The sequence below is a fragment of the Podarcis erhardii genome (genome assembly GCF_964252035.2).
Source record: "Podarcis erhardii genome assembly, chromosome: 9".
NCBI lineage: Eukaryota > Metazoa > Chordata > Lepidosauria > Squamata > Lacertidae > Podarcis > Podarcis erhardii.
This window is the reverse complement of record NC_138512.1, coordinates 63727609-63750554: the sequence shown is the minus strand read 5'-3', so window position 1 is coordinate 63750554 and position 22946 is coordinate 63727609. Positions and strand designations below refer to the sequence as shown.

Genomic DNA, 22946 nt, shown 5'->3' with positions numbered 1-22946 from the left:
TAAACCTCTCAGTGAGTTGCTCTTGTAGAGCAAGAACCAAATCCTCTTATGCTGAAAGGGGATTGCACTTCCAGGATGCACACAAACATTTCGAACTTGGAGCTGAGCTGAAACGATATCCAATGACTTTTTTCCCATAGGCAAGAGTCCTTTTCCCTCATTGGAAGAGCCATTGTGGTGCCAGTCTCAGCCCCACCCTCCCCCAGCAGTGACCAAAGTAAGGTGTGATGAAATAAACTCAAGAAGGCAACAACATGGGTTCAAAATGGCCACCACTATATTCATTACAGATGTAGGTAGATTTTTGGCTCAGGCATTGGGTGTGTATCCATTTTAGCCTCCTGCCAGAGGGTTGAAACATTTCAGGGTTGTGCCAAGGATTATGGCCTCCACAAGATGATGAACTACTGAGGTGGCCATCCTAAGGCCACTGCTGGAAGCTCTATGGCCCTTCTGTCCCCAAGTTTGGCTTCTGAACAGACAGAGACTTCCACCAAGACTCCTCTAACGGGGTACCCTGAGTATGCTGCTGGTTCTGGTCAGGGTAACACACCACATCAGCGAAAAGCTTGAAGACTAGGACTCAACCCAATGCGACAATTCACTATGGGGAAGGCAAAACCTCTAGGCCGGCCGATTTGGCTACAGGGAATTTCCTTCCCAGCTCCGAATATGACAACCATTGGCAACCATAGCAAGGTCATGAAACTCAAGAGATCGAATCATGGTTAAATAGATGAAAACTGAAGGAATACACAATGTTAAAACAGAAGCCTGGAAAGGAGGTATGTTTAAAATACACAATAAATAATTGACCAGGAATGCAATAAACAGTTAATGTTAAAGGAGAGAGAGAGGGTTTGCTCTTCTGCTGACCGTGCTGCAGGAGCCACATGCAGCCAGCTTTTATACATCACAATATGCAACCAATGCCTGGTCAGCCAGCAAGGCCCTGTCTACCAGGTGATTCTGATTCACCAATTTAAATCCCCCCCCCCCCCGGCAGGCAGATTCGCTCTGCTGTCCAGTCGATCAGGGAAAATTCCCAAATGGCAAGCCAGACATCTGGGATGTGGTTGCCGGGATGGTGGCCGAACCTACGGGGCTGCAAATGCTGCCCACCCAGGGAAGAAGTAAGCGGCCATTTTTATATAGTCATTTCACATGAATGTAGAATGAATGTGTAGAGAGAGTAGCAGGATTGTAAATGCAAAATATGGGTGGAATTCAATGTCAGACGTTCCATCTACATAAGAGTTTCACCTTGCTCGATAAAACAGTCCCCTCGCTCTTCCCCCAGTGTGCTGTTCTTGGGATTCCCCCAACCACCCCAAACCAAATTGGGGGGTGTTAGAGTGGGGGAGAAATACCTGTTTTGCACAGGCTTCCACTGATGGTGCTTTTTAGGTTACTCCAACCCACAGTCCCTACCTCTTAGCTTCATATGTGCACATGGTCTATATAATTATTGAATGCTCATAGGGTTTGTGCATTATTGAGGGACCTTGCTTTCTGAAGAGTCCCTGTTCATGCATGCAGCTTCTGCATGTGGGGGCCCCATATCCACAGAGCTTTTCAAAAGATAGGGCTAAACTCTGTTTTTTATTAGTGGTGTTCTTTGTGTTTGTGTGTGAGTCTTCTAATCAAAAGATTTCTGCTTCTGGGCAGGGGGCAGGGTATCTAAGCAACCCATGAGACAGTGCATTTCATTGTTAATTTCATTGTACACAGGTTATACATTGACAATAAAGGTGTTATTATTATGAGTTGCATGAGTGGAACAGAGTGCCACTCATGCAAAAGAACCTCACTTTCCTCTCTTCCCTCCTCCAGTTTCCTGCACACCTTCAGCATCTTCTCTGGAGTGTTGTCATACCCTCTGGAGCAGATTTTGGGAGCATCCACTCACACATCATAATGTAATATTGTAGCATTAATACAGGCATGTTTTTAAACTGGCCTGGTAGGCATAGGAAGCCTTTGGTGTGGGTGAGACAGATGGTTCTTCCCCTATTCGGCCAGCCTGGTTGGTTTCCATGCTAGGTGCAGAGAAAATAAAGTTTATTTCCCCACAACCACCACAGAAATGTAGCAAGCCTGCAGAGGGAGATGGATCATTCCATCTTTCCTACATCCATCTGCTTTGTAGAAGGCATTTTCCCCCACTAGCCTGACGAAAGGTCGTATGTTGCATTAATAATACTTCCATTTAATATATTTGTTACTGAATCATAGGAAAATGTTTGAGGGAGAACACATGACTAAACTCAGCAGAATTTCTGTGTGTCCTGGGAACACTTATGCATTTTTCAAGCATGTTCCGTCCATCCATCATTATAATTATCCCGTTTGGTATCACTTGTACTTGTGGCCTTTCTGGTAGACTTTCATAGAAATCTGTCATTACTTTTGCATGAACAACATTCTTTGGTTCCATCAAGTTAATAGTACGCTGGACATTCATAGGCATGAAACTCAGTGCCAGTCTGCCTCTGATAATGAAAAAGATGCACCAGCCTTTATTATATATATATATATATATATATATATATATATATATATATATATGCAGGTTTTGGTGTCCTCGGGTGTCTTCCCGTGTAAAAGTTGGGGTGTCTAGGCGACGTTTCGACGAGGTCTCACTCGTCATCTTCAGGCTGGTGCTTTCGGCTTCTTGTTACTGGAACAGAGCGAAATGTCGCCTAGACACCCCAACTTTTACACGGGAAGACACCCGAGGACACCAAAACCTGCATTCCTGTACCCGTGAAAATCTACGAAAGCATATATATATATATATATATATATGCACATATTTCACAGCTAATGGTTGAATCCTATGGCCTGTGGTCCATTGTTAGTTAACTCTCAAGCAGTGCTGCTTGTTTCAACCAAGGCTACTCCAAAATAATGGGGTATGGATAGCCATCTGTGTTTCTGTCTTTTCCACTTTGCCTTTGAGAATAAATATGCTGGCTCTTTGACCTTAGCAAAGGATTTAAGTACAAAATCACATTTTGTTCAGGAACTCTTATATCTAATCCTACACTGAATCAGTCCACTAGCAGTAAGTGTTACCTCTTTCATTAGTAGTTGTAAAAACATAAGTGAATAATATCTTAAAAAATTAACTATATTTAGCCCAGGCAGAAAATGAAAGTGAACATGTAATTAACTGCTATAATCTAATGCAAATAAAGATTGCCTGGATAACTTCAGGTTATATTTTAGCAGCATTGTGTCAGAATAATCTATTTCAATAAGTGTTTATTATCATCATCATTACATATTTGTTAAGATGAAAATATGGACACATGTTTTTATGTTAAATGAGAGAGATGCATCTAAAAGATCCAGTTGCTGGGATCTCAAGGACCATGACTCTCAAGTAATTAAATAATGTTTAAGCTATTAATCACCTGCCTCTTAATTAATTTGTCAATTGATTAAATTTAAGCCATTTTGGAAATTGCTGCATCTTCAGTATAGGTATTTTTGGTATACTGAATGAATTGTTAAGTCCTCTCTACGCAATTTTCATCATGGGGTGGGGGAGAGTGGAGTTCTGCCTCCTTACAAGTTTTCTGCTGACCTCACCACATCTAGTCTCTCCATCTTGGGGAGAACGTCAATAAAGGGGAACCGGCTGTCTGAATGTAGGCTCTCCCTGTGATTGAGAACCCTTTGGGTTCAGCCATTCCCAATTATGGAGAGAAACTGTAGACCATGTGTGTATTGTAGGCTTCACTTTCCAGACATCCTTCCAACCTTATCCATGGATGGCAGGTGCAATGCCCTTACCTGTGAGGGTGGGGCACAGCTCAACTATTAGAGTTTCATGGAGGAGGACACCTAAGAAGGACTTGAAAGGTAACAGGATGCTGGACCAGATAGGCCTTGGTTCTGATCCAGCAGGATTCTGTTCTAATAAGAAAGAGTAAGGAATAGATTGGAAAAGAAGCCGAGTGCTTGAAAGTGCTGTTAAATGAGCTGAGGACTCTGCTTAGATAAGAGTACAAAGCGAAGGGAGACAGGATCATCTGGCTAGAGGAGTAATTGACTGTTTATGATAGGCTGCTGGCTGATTGTGTTTTAGATATGGCAATCCTACTTCGGTACAGTGGTGCCTCGCAAGACGAAATTAATTTGTTCCACAAGTTTTTTCTTCTTGCGAGTTTTTTGTCTTGCGAAGCATGGTTTCCCATAGGAATGCATTGAAAATCAATCAATGCATTCCTTTGGAGACCGTCCGGGGACAGAGGGGAAGCGCCGCGCGCCTTCCCCTCTGTCCCCTCTTTTGAAGCAAGGGGCGGCAACGGGGAGAAGATCACTTCTCCCTGTTGCCGCCCCTTGGTTCAAAAGGGGTCCGGGGAGAGAGGGGAAGGCGCGCGCGCCTCCCCCTCTGTTCCCGGAGATTGTGGGGCTGGCAACGGGGAGAAGCAATCTTCTCCCCGCTGCCCCTTGCTTCAAAAGAGGTCCGGGGACAGCGGGGAAGACGCGCTGCGGTCCCCGCTATCCCCGGAGCTTGCGGGGCAAGCTTCGTTTTGCGAAGCAAGCCCATAGGGAAATGTGTCTTGCGAAGCGGCTAAGAAAATGAAAAACTCATTCGTCTAGCGAGTTATTCGTCTTCCGAGGCGTTCGTCTTGCGGGGTACCACTGTATTTTGTTGGCTGGGGTTTAATGAACTGGTGTTGGCAGAAACCACTGTTTCCCAAGTTCAGATGCAACAACAAAGTCCTGGGAATGGTAGCTTCATATCTCCCCACCTCATGTGTCAAGGGGAGGGGTGGAATGAGCCAGCCCAAGCTCATCCCTCCTTGTTCATGCAACAATGAACCATACACTAATAGAAAGCTAGATCTGTCTTTTGAGGGCTTTTTTTTTACACACAGGCCAATGTTTCCCGGTTGAATGTTGTTAAAATTAACAGTGTTTTGCTTGCCATACATTTAGTGCTCTCATGTCCTAGTGCTTAGAAAGACAGAATGGATGGACGTAAATTTTAATGAAAACTTCCATTTTCTTTCGCTCTCCTTCATAATTGAGCTTACCGTGTCTTAATATCCTCCCGTCTCTGAGCTAGGTAGGCAGTAAAATATTGGAAGCACAGAACAGTGAGATTTAATTAATGTCAAGAGCCATCAATAAACATTAGTTGCAATTGGAATAAGCTTAGTGTAATGATTTCTACAATCTAACTGACTAATGCACCTGCCACTAAAATCTATCTGGAAAGTGACTGGCATTGGCCTCACTAACATTGCAGTCAGAGATTTGTACCAAATGGCCAAAAAGGCTTACGGACCCAGCACGCCACTTTGGCTAATGTCATTACCAACATTACCTCTGCTAGTAATGCATTTATTTATGTAGCTGGGAACATTGATGTTCCACCTTTTTCACTGAGTTTTCTAAGCAACGCAGGCTTCAGTTACGATCTATCTTTCTATCTTTAGGCCTGATGAACACCCCCCCCCCCCCGGGAAAATTATTTGAAGAGTTTGGGGAGGAATTTAACATTATTGGTTTTCTTTCACCCCTTTCTTTTAACCATATTTCTGCCATCAGTTATTGAGCAGCTAACATATGATTAGGGATAACCTCCGGGACTACCTCTGACACCAGAAAATGATACCCCACACCCAAATATTATTACATTTTATTGTTGTTATTTGTTATGATGTAGTGTGGTATAGTGGTTAAGAGCGGTAGTCTCGTAATCTGGTGAACCGAGTTCGCGTCCCCACTCCTCCACATGCAGCTGCTGGGTGACCTTGGGCTAGTCAGACTTCTTTGAAGTCTCTCAGCCCCACTCTCCTCACAGAGTGTTTGTTGTGGGGGAGGAAGGGAAAGAAGAATATTAGCCGCTTTGACACTCCTTCGGGTAGCGATAAAGCGGGATATCAAATCCAAACTCTTCTTATTACATTTATATCCCACCTTTCCTCCTGTAGCTTGGAGGGTATACATGGTTCTGCCTTCTTTCCCCCATATCACACCTGTATGCACATATCTACCTTCTTGCTCATTTGTGGGTTGTTGTTTTTTGTCATACCTTGATGGTTGTGACCTCTTCATCAAACACTTTATTATGATTTGAACTTCTTTGCTAAGCATCCAGGCAGAAAAGTGCTTATGACTATACCTGTACTCTTGTAACATATGCATTGCATATGGATTTTTGCCTCTTTTTAGCCTGCCCTTTCTAATCTAGCACTTTATTTCCACTATGATGATGTTTCGTATTGCCTTTTTGAGTTCCAGTTATCCAACACAATTTATTAAAAATTGCTTCTGCTTTCCATCTCTTCAGAGCTATGATTCAGTAATTACAAAACACTGCAAGTCATATTCAGTATTAGGTCAACTCCTGGCATGCTTCCCCTTCCCCTCTCTCATACCTCTTCTACTAAATATCTGTCCTTCAGTCACCTGGAACAAGTATAGCAACGTCCATTCAATCATTCTGAAGTATGGTTGTGTGAAGGTGCAATGTTCTCATCATCAACAAAACAAAACAAAACTCTGCTTTAATGTAATGCTTAATGTTGATACCTAACCCTGCGCAGACCCATGGAAATCGACAGACTTAAGTAATTTGTGTCCATGGATTTCAGTTGGTGCACGCTGACTGTGACTTAATTAGTTATCGTCCAATAATATGTCCTACAGTTTCTATCAATGCGATCTGCTCAATATTCTGAATGAAACAATAGAGGAAAATTAAGAGCATCATTTCAGATAAGCTCCTGTAACTAAAAGTGCAACTCATCAAACAGATTAAAACTGATTTGTCTGACTGAAAATATTACCACAATTAATTGATCAGTAGTTCAATGTATTTACAAAAAAAACCCCAACAAAACACAGTTGGATGTCTCTGTTAGAAACCACACCACATTTCCAAGGCTCATAAGTCAATGGTAAAGTGCATACTTTGTATGCAAAGTGTTCCAAGTTCAGTCCCTGGAATCTCCAGATAGGGCTCGAGAAGGGTTTCCTGTCTGAAACCCTGGAGAGCTATTCTGAGCTCAGTGGGCCAGCTATTACACCGTTAGGAAAAGCAGCACAGTCCCCAGGAGGATCTGATGCTATACCTTTCTCTCATTTACTCTGTGCCCTACCTGAATTTGGACTGGGCACATAAACAACAGGTATAGGAAGATCCTTATGTGTATAATGATTTAGAGGTGTAAGCAGCTCTTTAAATGCACCCTTGTTTTCTTATGTTCCTGGTGTATTTTGTTTCCTGTGTTATCTTCTTGCTTGATACACCTAAACTTAGGGGGTAATTTCAAAATAGATTCCTCATCAGAAATGTGTGTGTGTGTGTGTGTGTGTGTGTGTGTGTGTTTAGGAAATGTTGAATAAAATCATGTTCAGGTAGAAGCCATTACCCATGAATATAAATAGTAAAGGAAGTCTTTCATGTATAATGCATCATAGAGAGCAGCTGCTGCTATTTATAATGCTCATAATGAGAGGCAGGCAGTCCCATCCTAGGGTACTCTGATGCCAATAGCCACTCTGCCAAAGCTACACCAGCATTACTTGATATACATATATGTAATCCTGTGTTCTGCCAGGAGCAAAGCAGAAAGCAAATTAATACAAGAAGGGCCAAGGGTTACTACAGCAATAGCAACGCCAATGACTGCTCTCATATAGAACATGTCTGAGATCACACACCGTTGTGTTCCTATTGTACCTGTTCAGGGAACACTCCAGCTATCAAATGGCAATGGCAAGGAAGCCATGATGATGATTGGTCATTGAATCCCTTCTGTGTACTCTTCCTCGTACAATGTACGTGTGTATTCCCATGAGGAGCCCAAGGTACCTATCTTTAGACAGGGACAGAGAAGAGAGAATTACCATCCCCAGTAGCCAGCCATCTCTATAAATCCATTTGGAGGAGGCCAGCATGTAAGACTCAAAGGCCACAGGCCCACCATGAGAAGGGTTCAAGTTTTGTTGAAATACCAAGGATTCAACAGAGATAATGTTCTCTACAGCAGGTGCTGGGAAAGACTTCTGCCTGATATCTTGTAGCATCACTTCCAGTTATAATAGACCAGACATGGGGAACCTGTTCCTCTCAGATATTGTTGGATCTCAGTGTCCTTCGTGGCTGGCCAAGATGGTCAGTGGTCAGAGATGACAGACTCTCTCTCTCTTGGGGATTTTTCATGTTGGTACAGTGTGTTTGGTGTTTTCTGTCTTTCTGGCACATATATATGAATGATCTCCCCCAGCAATTTCTAGATCAACTCTGTATCCCCAAATGGAAACCAGAGTCAGAGGTCATACATTTTCTATTACTGGGGAATGATCAGGAGCTCACCAAGTTAGTGGCTAAATATCTCTATTTGGTTTTTTGTCGTCGAAATACACTGCAGACGTCTGATCTCCCTGGAGACCAAGAGATATGATGCTAGACTGCTCTGCCTCCTTTCTTTTAGCAAATGTTTTGTGCTACTGGGGAAGTGGTAATTCTGTATTGATTTGTTTTGGATGTTGTATGTGATGCAAATAAAGGTTTTACGATACGATCTACATGAATGTGAGTTTCTCTGTTGTTTGTGATAAAAACCACATTCGTGAAATCTGGTTATGGTGAACTGGATATTAGCTAGTCTCATCACTACCTACAGCCCATCTCTGTCCATGTGTTGTCATTATACTCTCCAACTAGTGTTGACGATTGGCCTTTTGGTTGTACTGGAGATGGGTAGATATGAGTGATTTGCCATCCTAGCCAACTCAAATATTTGCTGCAAGTAAATAGGATTAAAAGATCACACTTCCTTCTAAAGATGATTCCGGTGTGAGCCTCTAGCACAGAACTTTACAGTGGTACCTCAGGTTACATACGCTTCAGGTTACATATGCTTCAGGTTACAGACTCCGCTAACCCAGAAATAGTGCTTCAGGTTAAGAACTTTGCTTCAGGATGAGAACAGAAATTGTGCTCCAGCGGTGCGGCGGCAGCAGCAGGAGGCCCCATTAGCTAAAGTGGTGCTTCAGGTTAAGAACAGTTTCAGGTTAAGAATGGACCTCCGGAATGAATTAAGTACTTAACCCGAGGTACCACTGTACAAACTGTGTGTCACAACACATTATTGTGTCGGCTGCAGTGTATAGGTGTGTCATGCAACCACTCCCTGCACTTCTCCCAGGGATGGAAGGGGGTTAGTTCAGGGGTCAGCAAACTTTTTCAGCAGGGGGCTGGTCCACTGTCCCTCAGACCTTGTGGGGGGGGAATGAACAAATTCCTATGCCCCACAAATTACCCAGAGATGCATTTTAAATAAAAACACACATTCTACTCATGTAAAAACACGCTGATTCCCGGACCGTCCGCGGGCCGGATTTAGAAGCTGATTGGGCTGGATCCGGCCCCCAGGCCTTAGTTTGCCTACCCATGGGTTAGTTTAACCTCCGGTTTGCTAGTAAAATTGAATTGCTGTGCTGTGAAATGATGCAGGTATAAAAAGTGTGTCACCAACATGAAAAGTTTGGAAAGCACACTCCTAAAGATGTTGACTTGGATGCACATCTAACAAACACTGAACTGTAATTGTACAAGCTGCAAAATACAAACTTCTTGGCATTTAGAATAGTGATTCCCCAAATCTGTACCACAATAAAAGCTGAAATGTGCCTTGAAAAATCAAGACACTTTGTAGATGCACCTTCCATTCAGTGCTTTGGAGAGCAGGAATGTTGCTATTTTAAGAGAGGATTGAGGAACATTTTTTGAGTAAAGTGTGAAACTTTTGGTTTTAATCTACAAAACACGTGCCTCAAGATGCTGGTTCACAACATGTGCTCTAACTTGTGGGGGAGGGGGGACCTGTTTTAGGATGTTATGAAGCTTAGCATTTTATTAGCCATTGATTGATACAGGGCCTGTTGCAGAAAATTATATTTGCAGGCCAGATTGTCACTTTTATGAAGTTCATTTACGCCAGGGAAATGTTTTATGACTTTGTTTAGAACCCATGATACTACTCAATATTTCAAATAACCAGCACATGCCCTGTAAACTTGTTGCTGCAATTTTGTATTCAGTAGTTAATAATTTAACAAGCCAAAGCTACAAAAGTGACAAGGCTTAACACATAAGAAGAGGGTGTGTGTGTGTGTGTGTGTTAAACAAAAATAATAGCCTGTAGTTGAAAATTTCACAACAGTGTTAATCAACCAATTATCTGATATTAGATATGAAGGTGCTCCCTGTTCTTGGTGAACAAATCTGCTTCCCTTATTGTGGCCTCGAGATTTACAGCAGCCACACATTTTTTCCTCCTCCTGGGGACAGAGCTGTAAACCCACCACTCTTCATGGTTCACCAAGAGCAGAGAGGTTGTGGGGGCCGGGGAGAGTTCTGAGGGCCAGATAGGAGAGGCATGGAGGGCCTCAGACCTGAGGTTCCCCATCCCTGGTGTAGAATTACTTTCTTCTGTCTTTCCCTAATTTCCTGCCATTCAGTATCCTTTGGATGACAGAAGCTGAGGGTTGATCGAAGGGAAGGAATCTGCTGAACTGGATTTGGAACAAGCAGACAGAAAAGATAGCTCTGAAAACAAGAGTCATGAATGTGCTCTGTTGGTCTGACAAGAACTGGAAGATAGTCTGGAAGCATTTATAGGTAATGCTGACTAAGCAGAAGTCAGTAAGGAAAGCAGGAGTTTAGGATAAAACAGAGCTCAGGGTACCAAGGACAACTCAGAGTTATCTGCATTTTCCATTTATTTATTTTTTTAATGCATCAAAATATGCTTGCATTGTATATTTTTGAGAGAAAATGTGTTTCAAAATGTGTGTTTTGAAAGAATGTACTAAAAATAGAGAGTTTGCATTCAAATGGAACTATTTGACATTAGCAGACTAGCATAGAGACAGGATAGGAAAGATTTATTTATGAGCGAATGCATACAAAAGTGACAGAGAGAAAACAGGCTGATTCATTTGCCCTTAGATGAGATGTCAATGGAACTGAGGTTGATTAGAGCCTGAAATGGATAATGCATTTCCTAATGAAATCAGCTGAGAAAAATGAACTAAGGAATTCACTTAGGAGTTAGATAAAGGGGGAGAAATAAAACCTAGGAATAATAATAATAATGTGCTTTCCCCCTTATGTACCATGGAAACATATATTTCTCCCGCAGTTTTCATCTCTGCAGTTTTGTTGTGTTTTTGTATTCCTTGTCTGAACAATTGGAAACCAAGAGTCTATACATCTTCACGTTATATAACAGATGGTTTAGTGTGTAAAATTCTTGTAACTTCTCCAGAGTGTAAGATTGCAGATTTTTATTTTTGTTTTTAAAAATGTTTTAAAGTCTTAAATCAGTTTCCTGTGAAATGGTCCTTTGCAAATCATGCCAGTGGTGGTCTCCCTTTAATACTGCATCTAATATATGATCTCAGCAGCTGACTAATAAATGGACCAGCAAAACAGCATCAGGGGAACAAATTTTACCTTGAGAATAGTACTATAATAACTCCTGTTTCCCAGCAACCTGTTACTGTATGATATTTGGACCTCTTGTTTTTGGATGTTGGTAGCTGAAGAACCAAGGAAGAAAAATATGACTAACCTGGAGTGTTTTGTCTTGTCTTGTTTTCTTTCACAGGAAAAAGCCCAATATTTACAGAGGACTCTTGCCTCTCAAGTAGATAAATCCACACAGACTGAACTTGTAGGCCACGATGTAAGTAGCTGTTTTAAACAGTTTTTCTTTTATCTTCTGTATTGATATTTAAATCTCTACCAGCCTATTTTCCTTTGCTACTGCTGATGTAAAAGTGCAACACCATTCATCTTTCGCTCTTAAATGATTCTCAAATGCCTTCTGCAACAGAAAAAAAGAAGATAATTACAGCAACCTGCCAGCATACCAATGTCCTATTAATTGCTTGTTTTACCAACAATTCCCTTTTACTCTCTAGAATTTGTGCAGGAATGTTCATGGAGAATATGTATTAGTAGAATTTGAAGTCTTTCCCTATTTTCAAATATTGTAAAAAGCATTTACCTACTTATTAACAACTTAATGAACGTATTATGCATAATCACCAAAGACTAAGCCAGTCTTTTATTTTCTTTTTTAAAATTGTATTACAAATGAAAGCTGGAGAAGTTTGCAGAGAAGTTTGCATTAATATTTTAATCACTGGGTATCAGCAGGGGATGTTGCTAGTAATTTAATTGAAAATTAGAATTTTCATCCTGGTGCGATTATGAACTGTGACTATCAAGAAAGTACTCCAATGTATTGGAATGATTAATAGAGCTGGCTTGTATGTGATATCATTCCCATTACAACCTCCCTTGAAAAGTATATTGGTAATCAAGGTTTGAAAGACAGAAGCACAATTATTATCTACCGGAATGAACATGGTACTGTTACCTTTTTCAAACAGCATCCTCTAAAGTAGTTTCCGATTTTTGATGTAGGCTCATATGTGCTTTTGGTCAGTACTGAAGTTGTTGTGCGCATTTTACTTTTATGGAATTTCTGTTTCTCAAAGCAGAATTAATGAATAGGATAGCCCTGTTCTGGTAGGCGTGCTGGACATTAACCTTAAAGGAAGTCATCTTTTTGTTTTGTTGTCTTTCAAAGAAGTGGGAATCCTTGTTGTGACCATATGTGAATGGATGGCTCTGTGGACTAGCTCCCTGGCTTGCCCACTTTTCATTTGGAGTGGGATTCTGATTTGGGGCTGCCTACAAACAAGCCAGAAACCCAGTGTTCTTGGGTGAAATGGCCAAATGAGAGACCTGTAGAACCTGCATTTCCATCTCTGCATTCTGTGGTGGTACTGTTGTCTGCCAGGACCGTAGGCCAAAACATCACCTATTGAAACTGATTCTTACGCTTATTTATTTATCATATCATTTGTGTGTTTATTACATCTATATCCTGTCTGTTGATCTACCCGAGGGCATCAAGGAGACTAAATTAAAATTACCAAAAGCAAGAATAAAGCAGTTTTTAGAAACAGTATAATGATTCACCAAGGGAAACCTCTCATAAGGGCACATCTTCTAAGAAAGTTATTCATGGTGAACTCCCATTGAAATCATCCTTTGGATCAGCAACAATGGCTGGTGGGAACAGAGAGTTCTTCATCACAGAGAAGAAAGCCCATTGCTCTTCATGACCTTGCCTGTTTCACCCAAAGGATGCACAAGTTTCAATAGGAAAACTAATTTGTGCAATATCCAGTACTCGTTTAATACTTCCTGGGTGTCAAGCTTGCTATTTGTGACAAGCCTTCCTATGAGAAAAAAAAAAAATAGTTTAAAGGTAATTGGGGGGTGGGTATTTTTTTACCTGCAAAAAAGAGACAACTTTCTAGATTAATTGAGTTAACCTAAAAGTTTCAAAGTCACAAATGAACATTATTTTGAGGGTTTTACTTTGATTTGTGGCTAGCAATGTTTTCCTCAATTTTTGTACCAGCCAAGTTTCAAGATTTTCCAGTGCCATTTCCCTAGGGTTTCACAGTCAGGAGCTGAAACTGGATTGCCATATGTTTTACTCACACAAGTTAACAAATATCTGGATATGCATGCACCCCGATGTCACCAAGCTTAGTCGGTTTATATTATAAAGACACCTTGGAGAAAAGACAGTGAACAGATAACGGGGAGAAATAAAACAGCACATTTGCTAGCATAAGCAAGGGAAGTATAGTTGATAACAGATTGATAAAACAAATGTCGTGCAGCTAAGAATTAGGTGTTTTGGTACATATATCTCCAATGCACTCCACCAGTTCAGGACTTTAATTTTAGCAGGGGAACGTAAAGGATGATGTGCAACTAATTTTTACTTAGAGTAGACACATTGAAATTAACAAACATGACTGTTATATCCATTAATTTCAATAGGTCTACTCTGAGTAAAACTTAATTGTGTACCACCCTAAGTAAGGAATTATGTTACTATAATTTGGAACACAGCATTTCTTCCTGCATTGCCAATTGTCGTTCTGTTAAATTATGGTGTCCTGAATATTTGTCTATTATGGAATGCAGTGTAGTGCAGTGCAGTTTTGATTTTCCAGAATGTTCTGAAAACATTTGCAAAGTGGCTTCATAAAATTAGTTTTGCCTATACTTGTTTACCTTTCATTAAGACTTCACTTTGGAATTATGGAGAACTATGATGTCTTCTTCTCAACAGATTTCCTTGAACTGCAATTTTGGTCACCTCTGTATTTGCTAAGCTCATTTGTGCCCCAGGATTTAGATATTTGACCTGCACATAGCATACTAATAAAGAGGGGGATTAATTAAAATAGGTAAATCTCATGCGTTCAGAGGTTGCAAAGGTTGTCAAGAGACCTTGGCCAGAAAATGAGGTAAAACAACATATTGTTAAAAAAAATAAAAATCCTATTTCTAAGTGTACTTCAAGGCAATTTCCAAGCAAAACCTACTTGGGTGCAAAATGTGTGTGTGTGTGTGTGTGTGTGTGTGTGTGTAAAATAGGGAGGGAGAGAAAATTGCTAATGGGTAAGTGGTGGGCATATCTTAATAAATCAATGTCAGTTTAACCTTCTTCATCTTCTTCTGTTCTTCAAAATCTTCTTTGATTAAGATATCAAGAAATAATTTCTTAAATTTCACTTGCATAATCAAAACAAAGAACAAAGATGCATGTACCATTTGTAATGCAATTTTCAGTGGTGATGAGATTACATGAACCGATAGGTGCATCAATACCAAACCATATGTTACTATTAAGCAGACACAGACGCTATTCCCGTGGTTGGGTATGATTTTCCTTTCTCAGTTGTGAAGACAGAGCCTACATGCGCCCAGCCTGTATACTGGCTCTGCTCAGAACTTTAGATGAACTGTCGCAGAGACACGATCTCAATCTTACCCACTTCCGTGATGCATGATGCGCAAATGTGCAGACTCAAACTCGCCGGATAACCATACACACACCTTCACTTCCCAGGTAAACCAAGAGAGAGTTTTCAGCACTTCACTACATTACTGTTCCCACAACTTTTACTGTTTGGGTGAAAGCCATAACAGTTATGCAATTAAAATGATATGCAACCAACATAAGTTGATTATGATATAGGTATACACACATACCTGAAGAGCAGCTTGACCTCTTTCTAGTCACTAGAAAGAGCACCTCTTTCTAGTCACAGCAGGTTATATTACATTAAAATACTGTGATTTTGAAATGGAAATTGTAACTTATAAGTTTGGAGCCATCACTGTTTAAATTGGGCAAAGTCACACCAAAGACATGCATTGGTCTGCCACCTTGAATCAAAACAGTATCTGACATCCAAATATCAATGAAGAACACTGTCCCCACCTTGGGAACCCTCATGCTGAATTTGGCGACGCTATCTGGAGAGGCAGCTGAAGCTATATAAAAAAACAGGCAAAGTCATGCCAAAGTGATGTATCAGTCTACCATCTTGATTCACAATGGCAGCCAGCGTCCAGACAGTGATGCAGGCTGCTGCCTCACCTCAGGAACCCTAATGCCAAGTTTGGTGGTGATATTGCAAGAGGTGGATGGACGTATGTAAAATAATAATAATAATTTTGTGAAGTCACACCAAAGTGATGTTTTGGTCTACCATCTTGATTCTAATGGTGGATGAACATTAATAAAGATCACTATCCCTCCTTTGGAAACCCATGTGCCAAGTTTGGTGGTGATATCTCAAGAGGTGGCCTAACCTATAGAGAACAAATGGACAGAAACGTGACTTTTGATGTGGAGCTTTTATTAACATGCATTAGCATGTCTTCTGTCGAAATGTTTGTCACTTATCCCAGTACAGTGAACATCAGAGTGTAGGGTTTATTCTGCTGTACCTCATCACTGAACACCATCTTTGTGCAATTTGCATTGGTCCCCCACTTTTCTATAGTACAGATAGACACAGCTGCATCTTATGTGGCCTCTACAACTGCAACTGTTGGTTGCACTATTCTTTCTTGATGCATCTTTGTCTGTCCAGTCATTGTGCTATAGCCTGAGTGGTCGAAATGTGTCTATGATGACACATTTTGCTCCAGATGGATAGGGACTCTTGGATGCTGGCATTACTTTCAATCCAGAACGCTCACCTTAATAATTATTAGAAATACCATCATTAATACTCCACTTCTTTCAAAATCTGATTATCTTGTAGAATTACTTTTTCCGTTCCAGATAGTTGTATTCTTCCTCTTTTCCCCTCTTCCTTTGGTGATCTGGAGGACTATATTTGTATTACACCTCATTCTTTTATGTTGTAACATGCAGCATATTATGCACCATCTTCAGCCTTTATCCATTTCAGCAATTTACAAAACAATGCTGAGATGAGGGTACTGAGAAGCAGACTTTAAAGCATGACCATCATGTGCCAAGATGGGAGTTGCACCCAGTCAAAACATTATAATCTGCACATAGTGGTATGGGGAGGGGTCACTCGTTTGACATGGCAGCTATAATCATCACCATGTTGTTGCAGTGGGGTAGATCCAAAGGGAAGAAGGAAACCAGCTTGCAACTAACTGTGAAAGCTTGCACAACAGTCAAGTGCTATAATAGGTAGGCTCCTGAGCAGCTTTAATGGCTATGCTTGGGCAAGACGAAGTACACTGTTGGTTTCAATTGCGACATTTCAGTGAGGTGTAAATTCCAAAAGTGGAAGACACCGTCTGCATTTAGAAAGCCTGAATGGATCCAACTCACTATTTGAAAAGAACTGCTCTTCATGATGTGATGGAAACCACCTCATGATCTCTTCTCAAATGATTTATTGCACGGTTAGAGCCAATGACTTTTCCCCAGACAAGGACTCAAGGCGACTTACAACTAAACAACTAAAATAGAAACAGCTGGGGGGGGGAGGATCATTACAAATATTGTGAAGACTGCTCAATATATTCCCCTTTTTGTATTTAACCTTCTCCACACCCATTTTTTCACCCATTTTCTACAACCCTCTTGTTTGTTTGTTTTAGTTTTTTTACCTAGCAGGCATAGTTTGCAAAATAAATATATTTATATGGATAGATATTGCTTTGGACATTGAAACATAAATCACTTTAAGCCAGTGAACTATTGTACATGATGCACTGGGCAGTTCTGTGTTCCACTTATGGATATTGCTACAGCACATTTATGGTAAACTCTTTGTTGACAGCATTTAGGGCTAAATGCATTGATGCACAACACTCCCTTGTGGCTTCCTGGAAAGGAATGGAGTGTCTTGTCCTTGCCACCTGACAGAAATTCTGGCTCTGCAGTTTGTTGCCAAAAATACCATTATGTTTACATAGGATAACATCTGTTCCTGCCATTGTTCATCTCTTCTGCTGTTGTGGGTGCTTTCTCCTTCTGTGTCTTCCATATTTATTATGATAGTATTTGCAACATCTAAAATATGGTCCACATCTCAAAACGTATTAGCAATGCATGAACAATTTGCACTTACTGATTGGGTTCATAATTGCATGCCCATGTATTCATCTGCATTACTTCTGGATCTTATGTATAATATATGATTGCAGGTGAGCATGGGAGCATGTGCACATTTTTAATTCTTCTTTCTTGTTTTTGCATTTACCGTATTACAAAATATTTTTTTCCCAAACACTTAAAGATATTTTAAAGCTATTGCTTCACAGAAGTAGCTCTCTGTTGACTTTTGAAGCAGAGCTGCATTTCAACGAAATGCAGTCATTCCAAGTAGATTATTTACCAGAATCTCACAGTGCTTCTACTCAGTGTCTAATGCTAATAGTCAACAGTGGTTTTATATTTTTAAGAATAGTTAAAAAATGCAGTTAAGGTACCAGATGTGGCTTTCAGTGAAAACATGAGTTATCTCTTAACTCAGTGAATACATGAGTTATCCTTAGTGGGAAAAAAGTCCTGTGATGTCTTATCTATATATGGAAAACCAATAAAATCTTAACTGCACAATATAACAACAATAACCATATCTTAAATCAATGTCAAAACATTTTGTTTTTGACATCCATACAACAATCCTGTAAGGTAGGTCAGTCTTCTTATTTACATACTGAAGAAAGGTGATGGGGTGAAGCCCAGAAGTTCAGTTTCTGCAGCGATGCTTCCCTCCAAATGCTGTTGAACTCCAGCTCCCATCAGACACAGCCAGCATGGTCAGTGATAATGGGAATTGTATATGGAGGGTTGCAGGTTCCCCACTCTGGTTAAAGCTACATATAAGCTAAATTCAGATCAGAGACTTCCTGATATTTATCACAGCTCCTTATCCACAAACTCTCTAGACAAACACTCTAGAAAAGTCTAAAACATGTGCAGCATATGTTGAGTCCACAGGCAGATCTCCTTTGGATTAGGTAGTTGGATTCAGAGCAACACTAAGCTAATATAATTTTATTAATTTTCCTCAGTTCATCTTGTTTGTCTTTGGTGCTCAATTTCCCCCTAATCTGATTCTTCATGTAGGTGTGGGATCCTTCTTCATTGAGATTCTTTCTCTAAATGTGCAATGTTTTAGTTAAAACATATGTATTGGAGTATTTCACTGATTATAATAGTAAGCATGATTATATTTGTTTTAATCATTATTGTGCTTTGGCTTAAATATTTTAATACAACTTTTTAGGGCACAAGGCATCTGTAACACAAATATTGTTTTATGTCTCTTCTACCAGTGATGCATGCAACTTAATCTTTGAGACTTCATTTATCATATTTTTTTTTTCTTCTTTTTTAAAGGCCCTGTGGAATTCTTCATGTACTGAACGTTCAGTTTACAAACCAATCAGCATCTCATTGGTACCAACATTATTTAATTAAAATAACATATCCTTGGACACACACACCGCATAGACAATTAGTTTCACTTTGTTGCCTGTATAAAGATGAATCTGCCTTTGCCTTTGGGGGGTTTGCTGGGACAAAATGCCTTGCTCATTATAAAAAAAACAAGGATTCTTCACTATTCTCATTTGCATTAACAAATATTTGATTAAGTTATTACCAATAAATTATTTCAGGCATTTGAAAAATCAAAATAAAGTATAATTTTATCTTCCATAACTTGTGTACAGTTGTATTGTCCTTTGGGGTCAGCGGTAGTACACTTTGGTGGTTACCAAGAGCAACATTCAATGTTCCTGTTTTAGGCAGGAAACCGTTTTGGGCCACACCAAGTCTATTGTGACTTCTCATGCCAAAACAGGCTACTAAGCAGTTTACAAAATATAAAAAGCAATTTAGATTATTGTACAAGTTTCCTGTAAAAATCACATTTGTGCACTTTTTTGTTTGGCTTTTTAGTGAGACAGCCACAAAATTTGGAGAAGTGTAATCCAGTGGATAAGTTTGGGACTAGCAAATTAGGGCGGTTTGGTTTACATGGACCAATACATGGATCTCTGTTGAGAAGCACCCTCCCCAGAATTTACTATAATCAGGCAATATTAAGTAACTACAGGAGAAATCACATCATCTAGTTTTATATTTACAGTTTAGCATAGGTGCAACAAAACATCAATCAGTCTTTCTTCTGTTTTCTTATTCTTACTTCTAGCTCATTTGTTGCTCTGCTAGAATTTACTTGCATATGGAACACAATTTTGAACTCTCTCATTTTTTTTCCAATTTCTCCTTCTTTGCATAGCCAAGCCTAACCCAGTTTACAGATCTTTTACCTCTTTCTCTTGTACTACCATATCAGGAGTAAAGTAGCTGTGGCCCCTCCTGATGTGGTACACTTCCCTCATCCCTGATCATTGGGGATGCTGGCTGAGGTCGATTTATGGGAGTTGCAATTGAAGAACATTTGGAGGGCCACAGATTTTCTATCCTTATACTATATATTGTACAGAACATGATATAGTACAGAACACTTATAAGAACATGGTGAGTTTTAGAATTTTAATGCTAACATGTCTTATAATCCAGTTAGTAACAAATACTGTTTCAAGGAGATTGAAGGAAACATCTCTTAACTGAATTTATTCTCTTCCTCTATTCTCATTTTCTTCCCTTAACTTCTTTTCTGGTATCTGCATCTGATTGGGGTGATATGATAGCCATATTCAAATATATAAAAGGATGTCACATAGAGTAGGGAGAAAGGCTGTTTTCTGCTGCTCCAGAGAAGCGGACACGGAGCAATGGTTCCAAACTACAAGAAAAAAGATTCCACCTAAACATTAGGAAGAACTTCCTGACAGTAAGAGCTGTTCGACAGTGGAATTTGCTGCCAAGGAGTGTGGTGGAGTCTCCTTCTTTGGAGGTCTTCAAGCAGAGGCTTGACAACCATATGTCAGGAGTGCTCTGAGGGTGTTTCCTGCTTGGCAGGGGGTTGGACTCGATGGCCCTTGTGGTCTCTTCTAACTCTATGATTCTATGATTGCATCTGTTATCATAGCTGGAAATACACCCTAAGCTCTACTCCAATGAGCTAAAGCAGGCTCTCAATGAACTCAGTGGGGCTTGCTTTTGATCAGACATGCATACGATTGCATGGGTAGAATCCAAGGCAATGCAGATTTCTCAGAAGTATGGCTAGACATGATATAAAACATGGCATAACTGCATCACATCACACTACAGGTAAGAACATCAGGAATACTCTGTTGGCTGAGGCCAGGATCAGGAAAGAAGGGAATTAAACTGCAAGAGCACCTTGTTGTCTATTCCTGATCTAGAAGAATGGCTTTATGGAGGAGAATTCAGTTTGTACAATCCCACACCAGCAGTCTGCAGTGGTACATTCCAGGAAATGTTTTATAGTTTGATGAATTATTTGCCTAGAAAGTATCTTAGGTTGCACTCTTTTGGTCCCTGGGAGGGCCATAGAATTTTGCAGAACTCCCACACCTCAGGCAGAGAGGAAGAACATGCTGTCTAGCCAAAGAAGTCTCCCCACTGCAGCCAAGGAAACATCCACATTGGTCCCTCCTCTGCTGTTGGGAGAAAGGGGACCTGTGGGGGGTGGGGGGAGGCTTTGGGTCTGTTCAATCTAAAGCCCTCCTGTTCTCCTTAAGTGCCCCTGAGAAAAGGGGAATACATCAGATTGCATATTTTTGTGTGCCCTCTCCAGCCACTGCCCCACAAGTCAGAATCCCCCACATCTTCTGCTCTGGCTGGCGAGAGACTGACAGGGCTCAGAATGGGGTTGCTTCTGCCAGCACATGTTATTTCCACACATACCCTCCTGGCTCCACAAATACCCTTCTAGCTCCAAATATACATTTATTTTTACTCAGTGGAAAGAGCCTTGTAGCACCACTTCATTCTCCTTCATTATGGTTGACTGTATCATTGTCATCATCGCCATCCTTTGCATGCTTCTACTAGATGCGGGCAGAAAAGAATCTGGAAGAAGATTCATTTCCCCCCCCCCCACCCTTTTACTGATGTGGGAAAGGAAAGCAGTTTGCTGGTATAAGTGAAAAAAGTCCTTGACTTCTGCTTTTACTAGTGCACCCATTGATCACGAGAAGAAAAGCTTGCATCCAGATATTGCATAGATGTAAAACAATGGGGGCGAGGAGACTGAAATGATAGATTATGGTGCATTTCATGCATTGCTCCACATCAGTGATGCATGCAATATGTGAGAGCTGAACTTGCAAACAGTACTCAGCAGAGGGGCCCTCTGCATCAGTAGTTGATCACACAGGTGCTGATTATTGGAGTAACTACATGTGTTCAGCTACTCACAGCACTCTGCAAACATTCATGCTGAACACATGGGTGTCATGTAGCTGGAGCCACTAGGGGCTGCACTGTTCAGGGCAGCAAGGACAGCTGATTTCTCTTACTGCTCCATGTGATAGCCGCACATGTAACACAAATAATGTGTGAATAGGGAGGATGAACAGACTATAATAGCCGTCATTGTTTCATATGGACAGTACCTGTGTAAATCTTGCTGCATCTGCTCTGAAAATACGGTTACCAATACAGGATGTTTTCAAGTAAGTACACCATTTTCAAGTACTGGAATACTTTTTTTTTTTTTTAACTACCCTACTCTAAAGATATTAACATTGCGAATGTCATTACAATGCAAAGCTGGATATAATATTGCAGCTTTACTGCGATAATAAGCTTACATGGTATATTTTCTACACTAACCAGAAATCCCATAACAATTCTGATATATTTAATTCCATACTTATACACATTAAAACTTTTCAGATTCACACAAATGCATAAGGTAGAACTCAGATTTTTCCATTCCATTTTTTCATTAAATTCAGAAGATAGTCTATTTTATGGTCTAAATACCTTGATGGATGCTAGTGATATTCCAGCTTCAGTGGTATTCTCACATAATGGTGCATTTGAGAAATACTGACATAACAAGACACCTTAATAATTTTTTTTGTAAAAAATACATATTTTTTTTTGCAAACTCAGAAGTACAAAATGTAGAAAAGGACCTTGGGATATAACATTCCTTTTGAACAAGAGAGCTCTTTTCCCCCTTTATTGTTTGATTCTATGGAACACTTTTGAAATAATGTTTTAAGCAATAATTAAAACAGAGAGAAGAAGAAGAAAGAGAAAGGAGTAAGACAAAAAATAACAGAAAAGAAAGCAGGGAAGGTATCTGGGTGGGTTTCTTGGCCATTTAAAAGTGCAGGTCTCTTCAGTTTATGGCTGAAAAACCACAGATAGTAAGAAATCACTGGGCTAATGCTTACACTTATGTAAGTATTTAATTTATTTATTAATTCTTTAAAATATATTAATTTAACATATTGGCCAGAGGCTTCAAGCAACATGGTAAACCTAAGTCACCTGCAACAATAAAAATCAAGGGTTCATTCACTGCATTGCAACGAAGCCAAAAGATTGTCTTCAGCTCCAAATCCCAGAAGAGAATCCCATCACCACCATAAAGGCCCTGTGTTTAAGAAGGTCACAGACTCTCCT

At 40.2% G+C, this 22946-nt stretch overlaps 1 protein-coding gene across 6 annotated transcripts in view; it reads left to right on the top strand.

The window, feature by feature from the left end:
- CCSER1 (coiled-coil serine rich protein 1) overlaps positions 1-22946 on the top strand; it is a 715014-nt gene that overhangs the window by 412365 nt on the left and 279703 nt on the right. For 5 of the 6 annotated variants that reach the window (XM_081876745.1, XM_081876744.1, XM_081876746.1 and 2 more), the window contains one exon: positions 11646-11723. In XM_081876745.1, coding sequence (XP_081732871.1) covers positions 11646-11723 — 78 coding nt within the window. Of the gene's footprint in view, positions 1-11645; positions 11724-18764; positions 19089-22946 lie in introns of those variants that run through there. The other variant, XM_081876747.1, reaches the window with a different exon arrangement.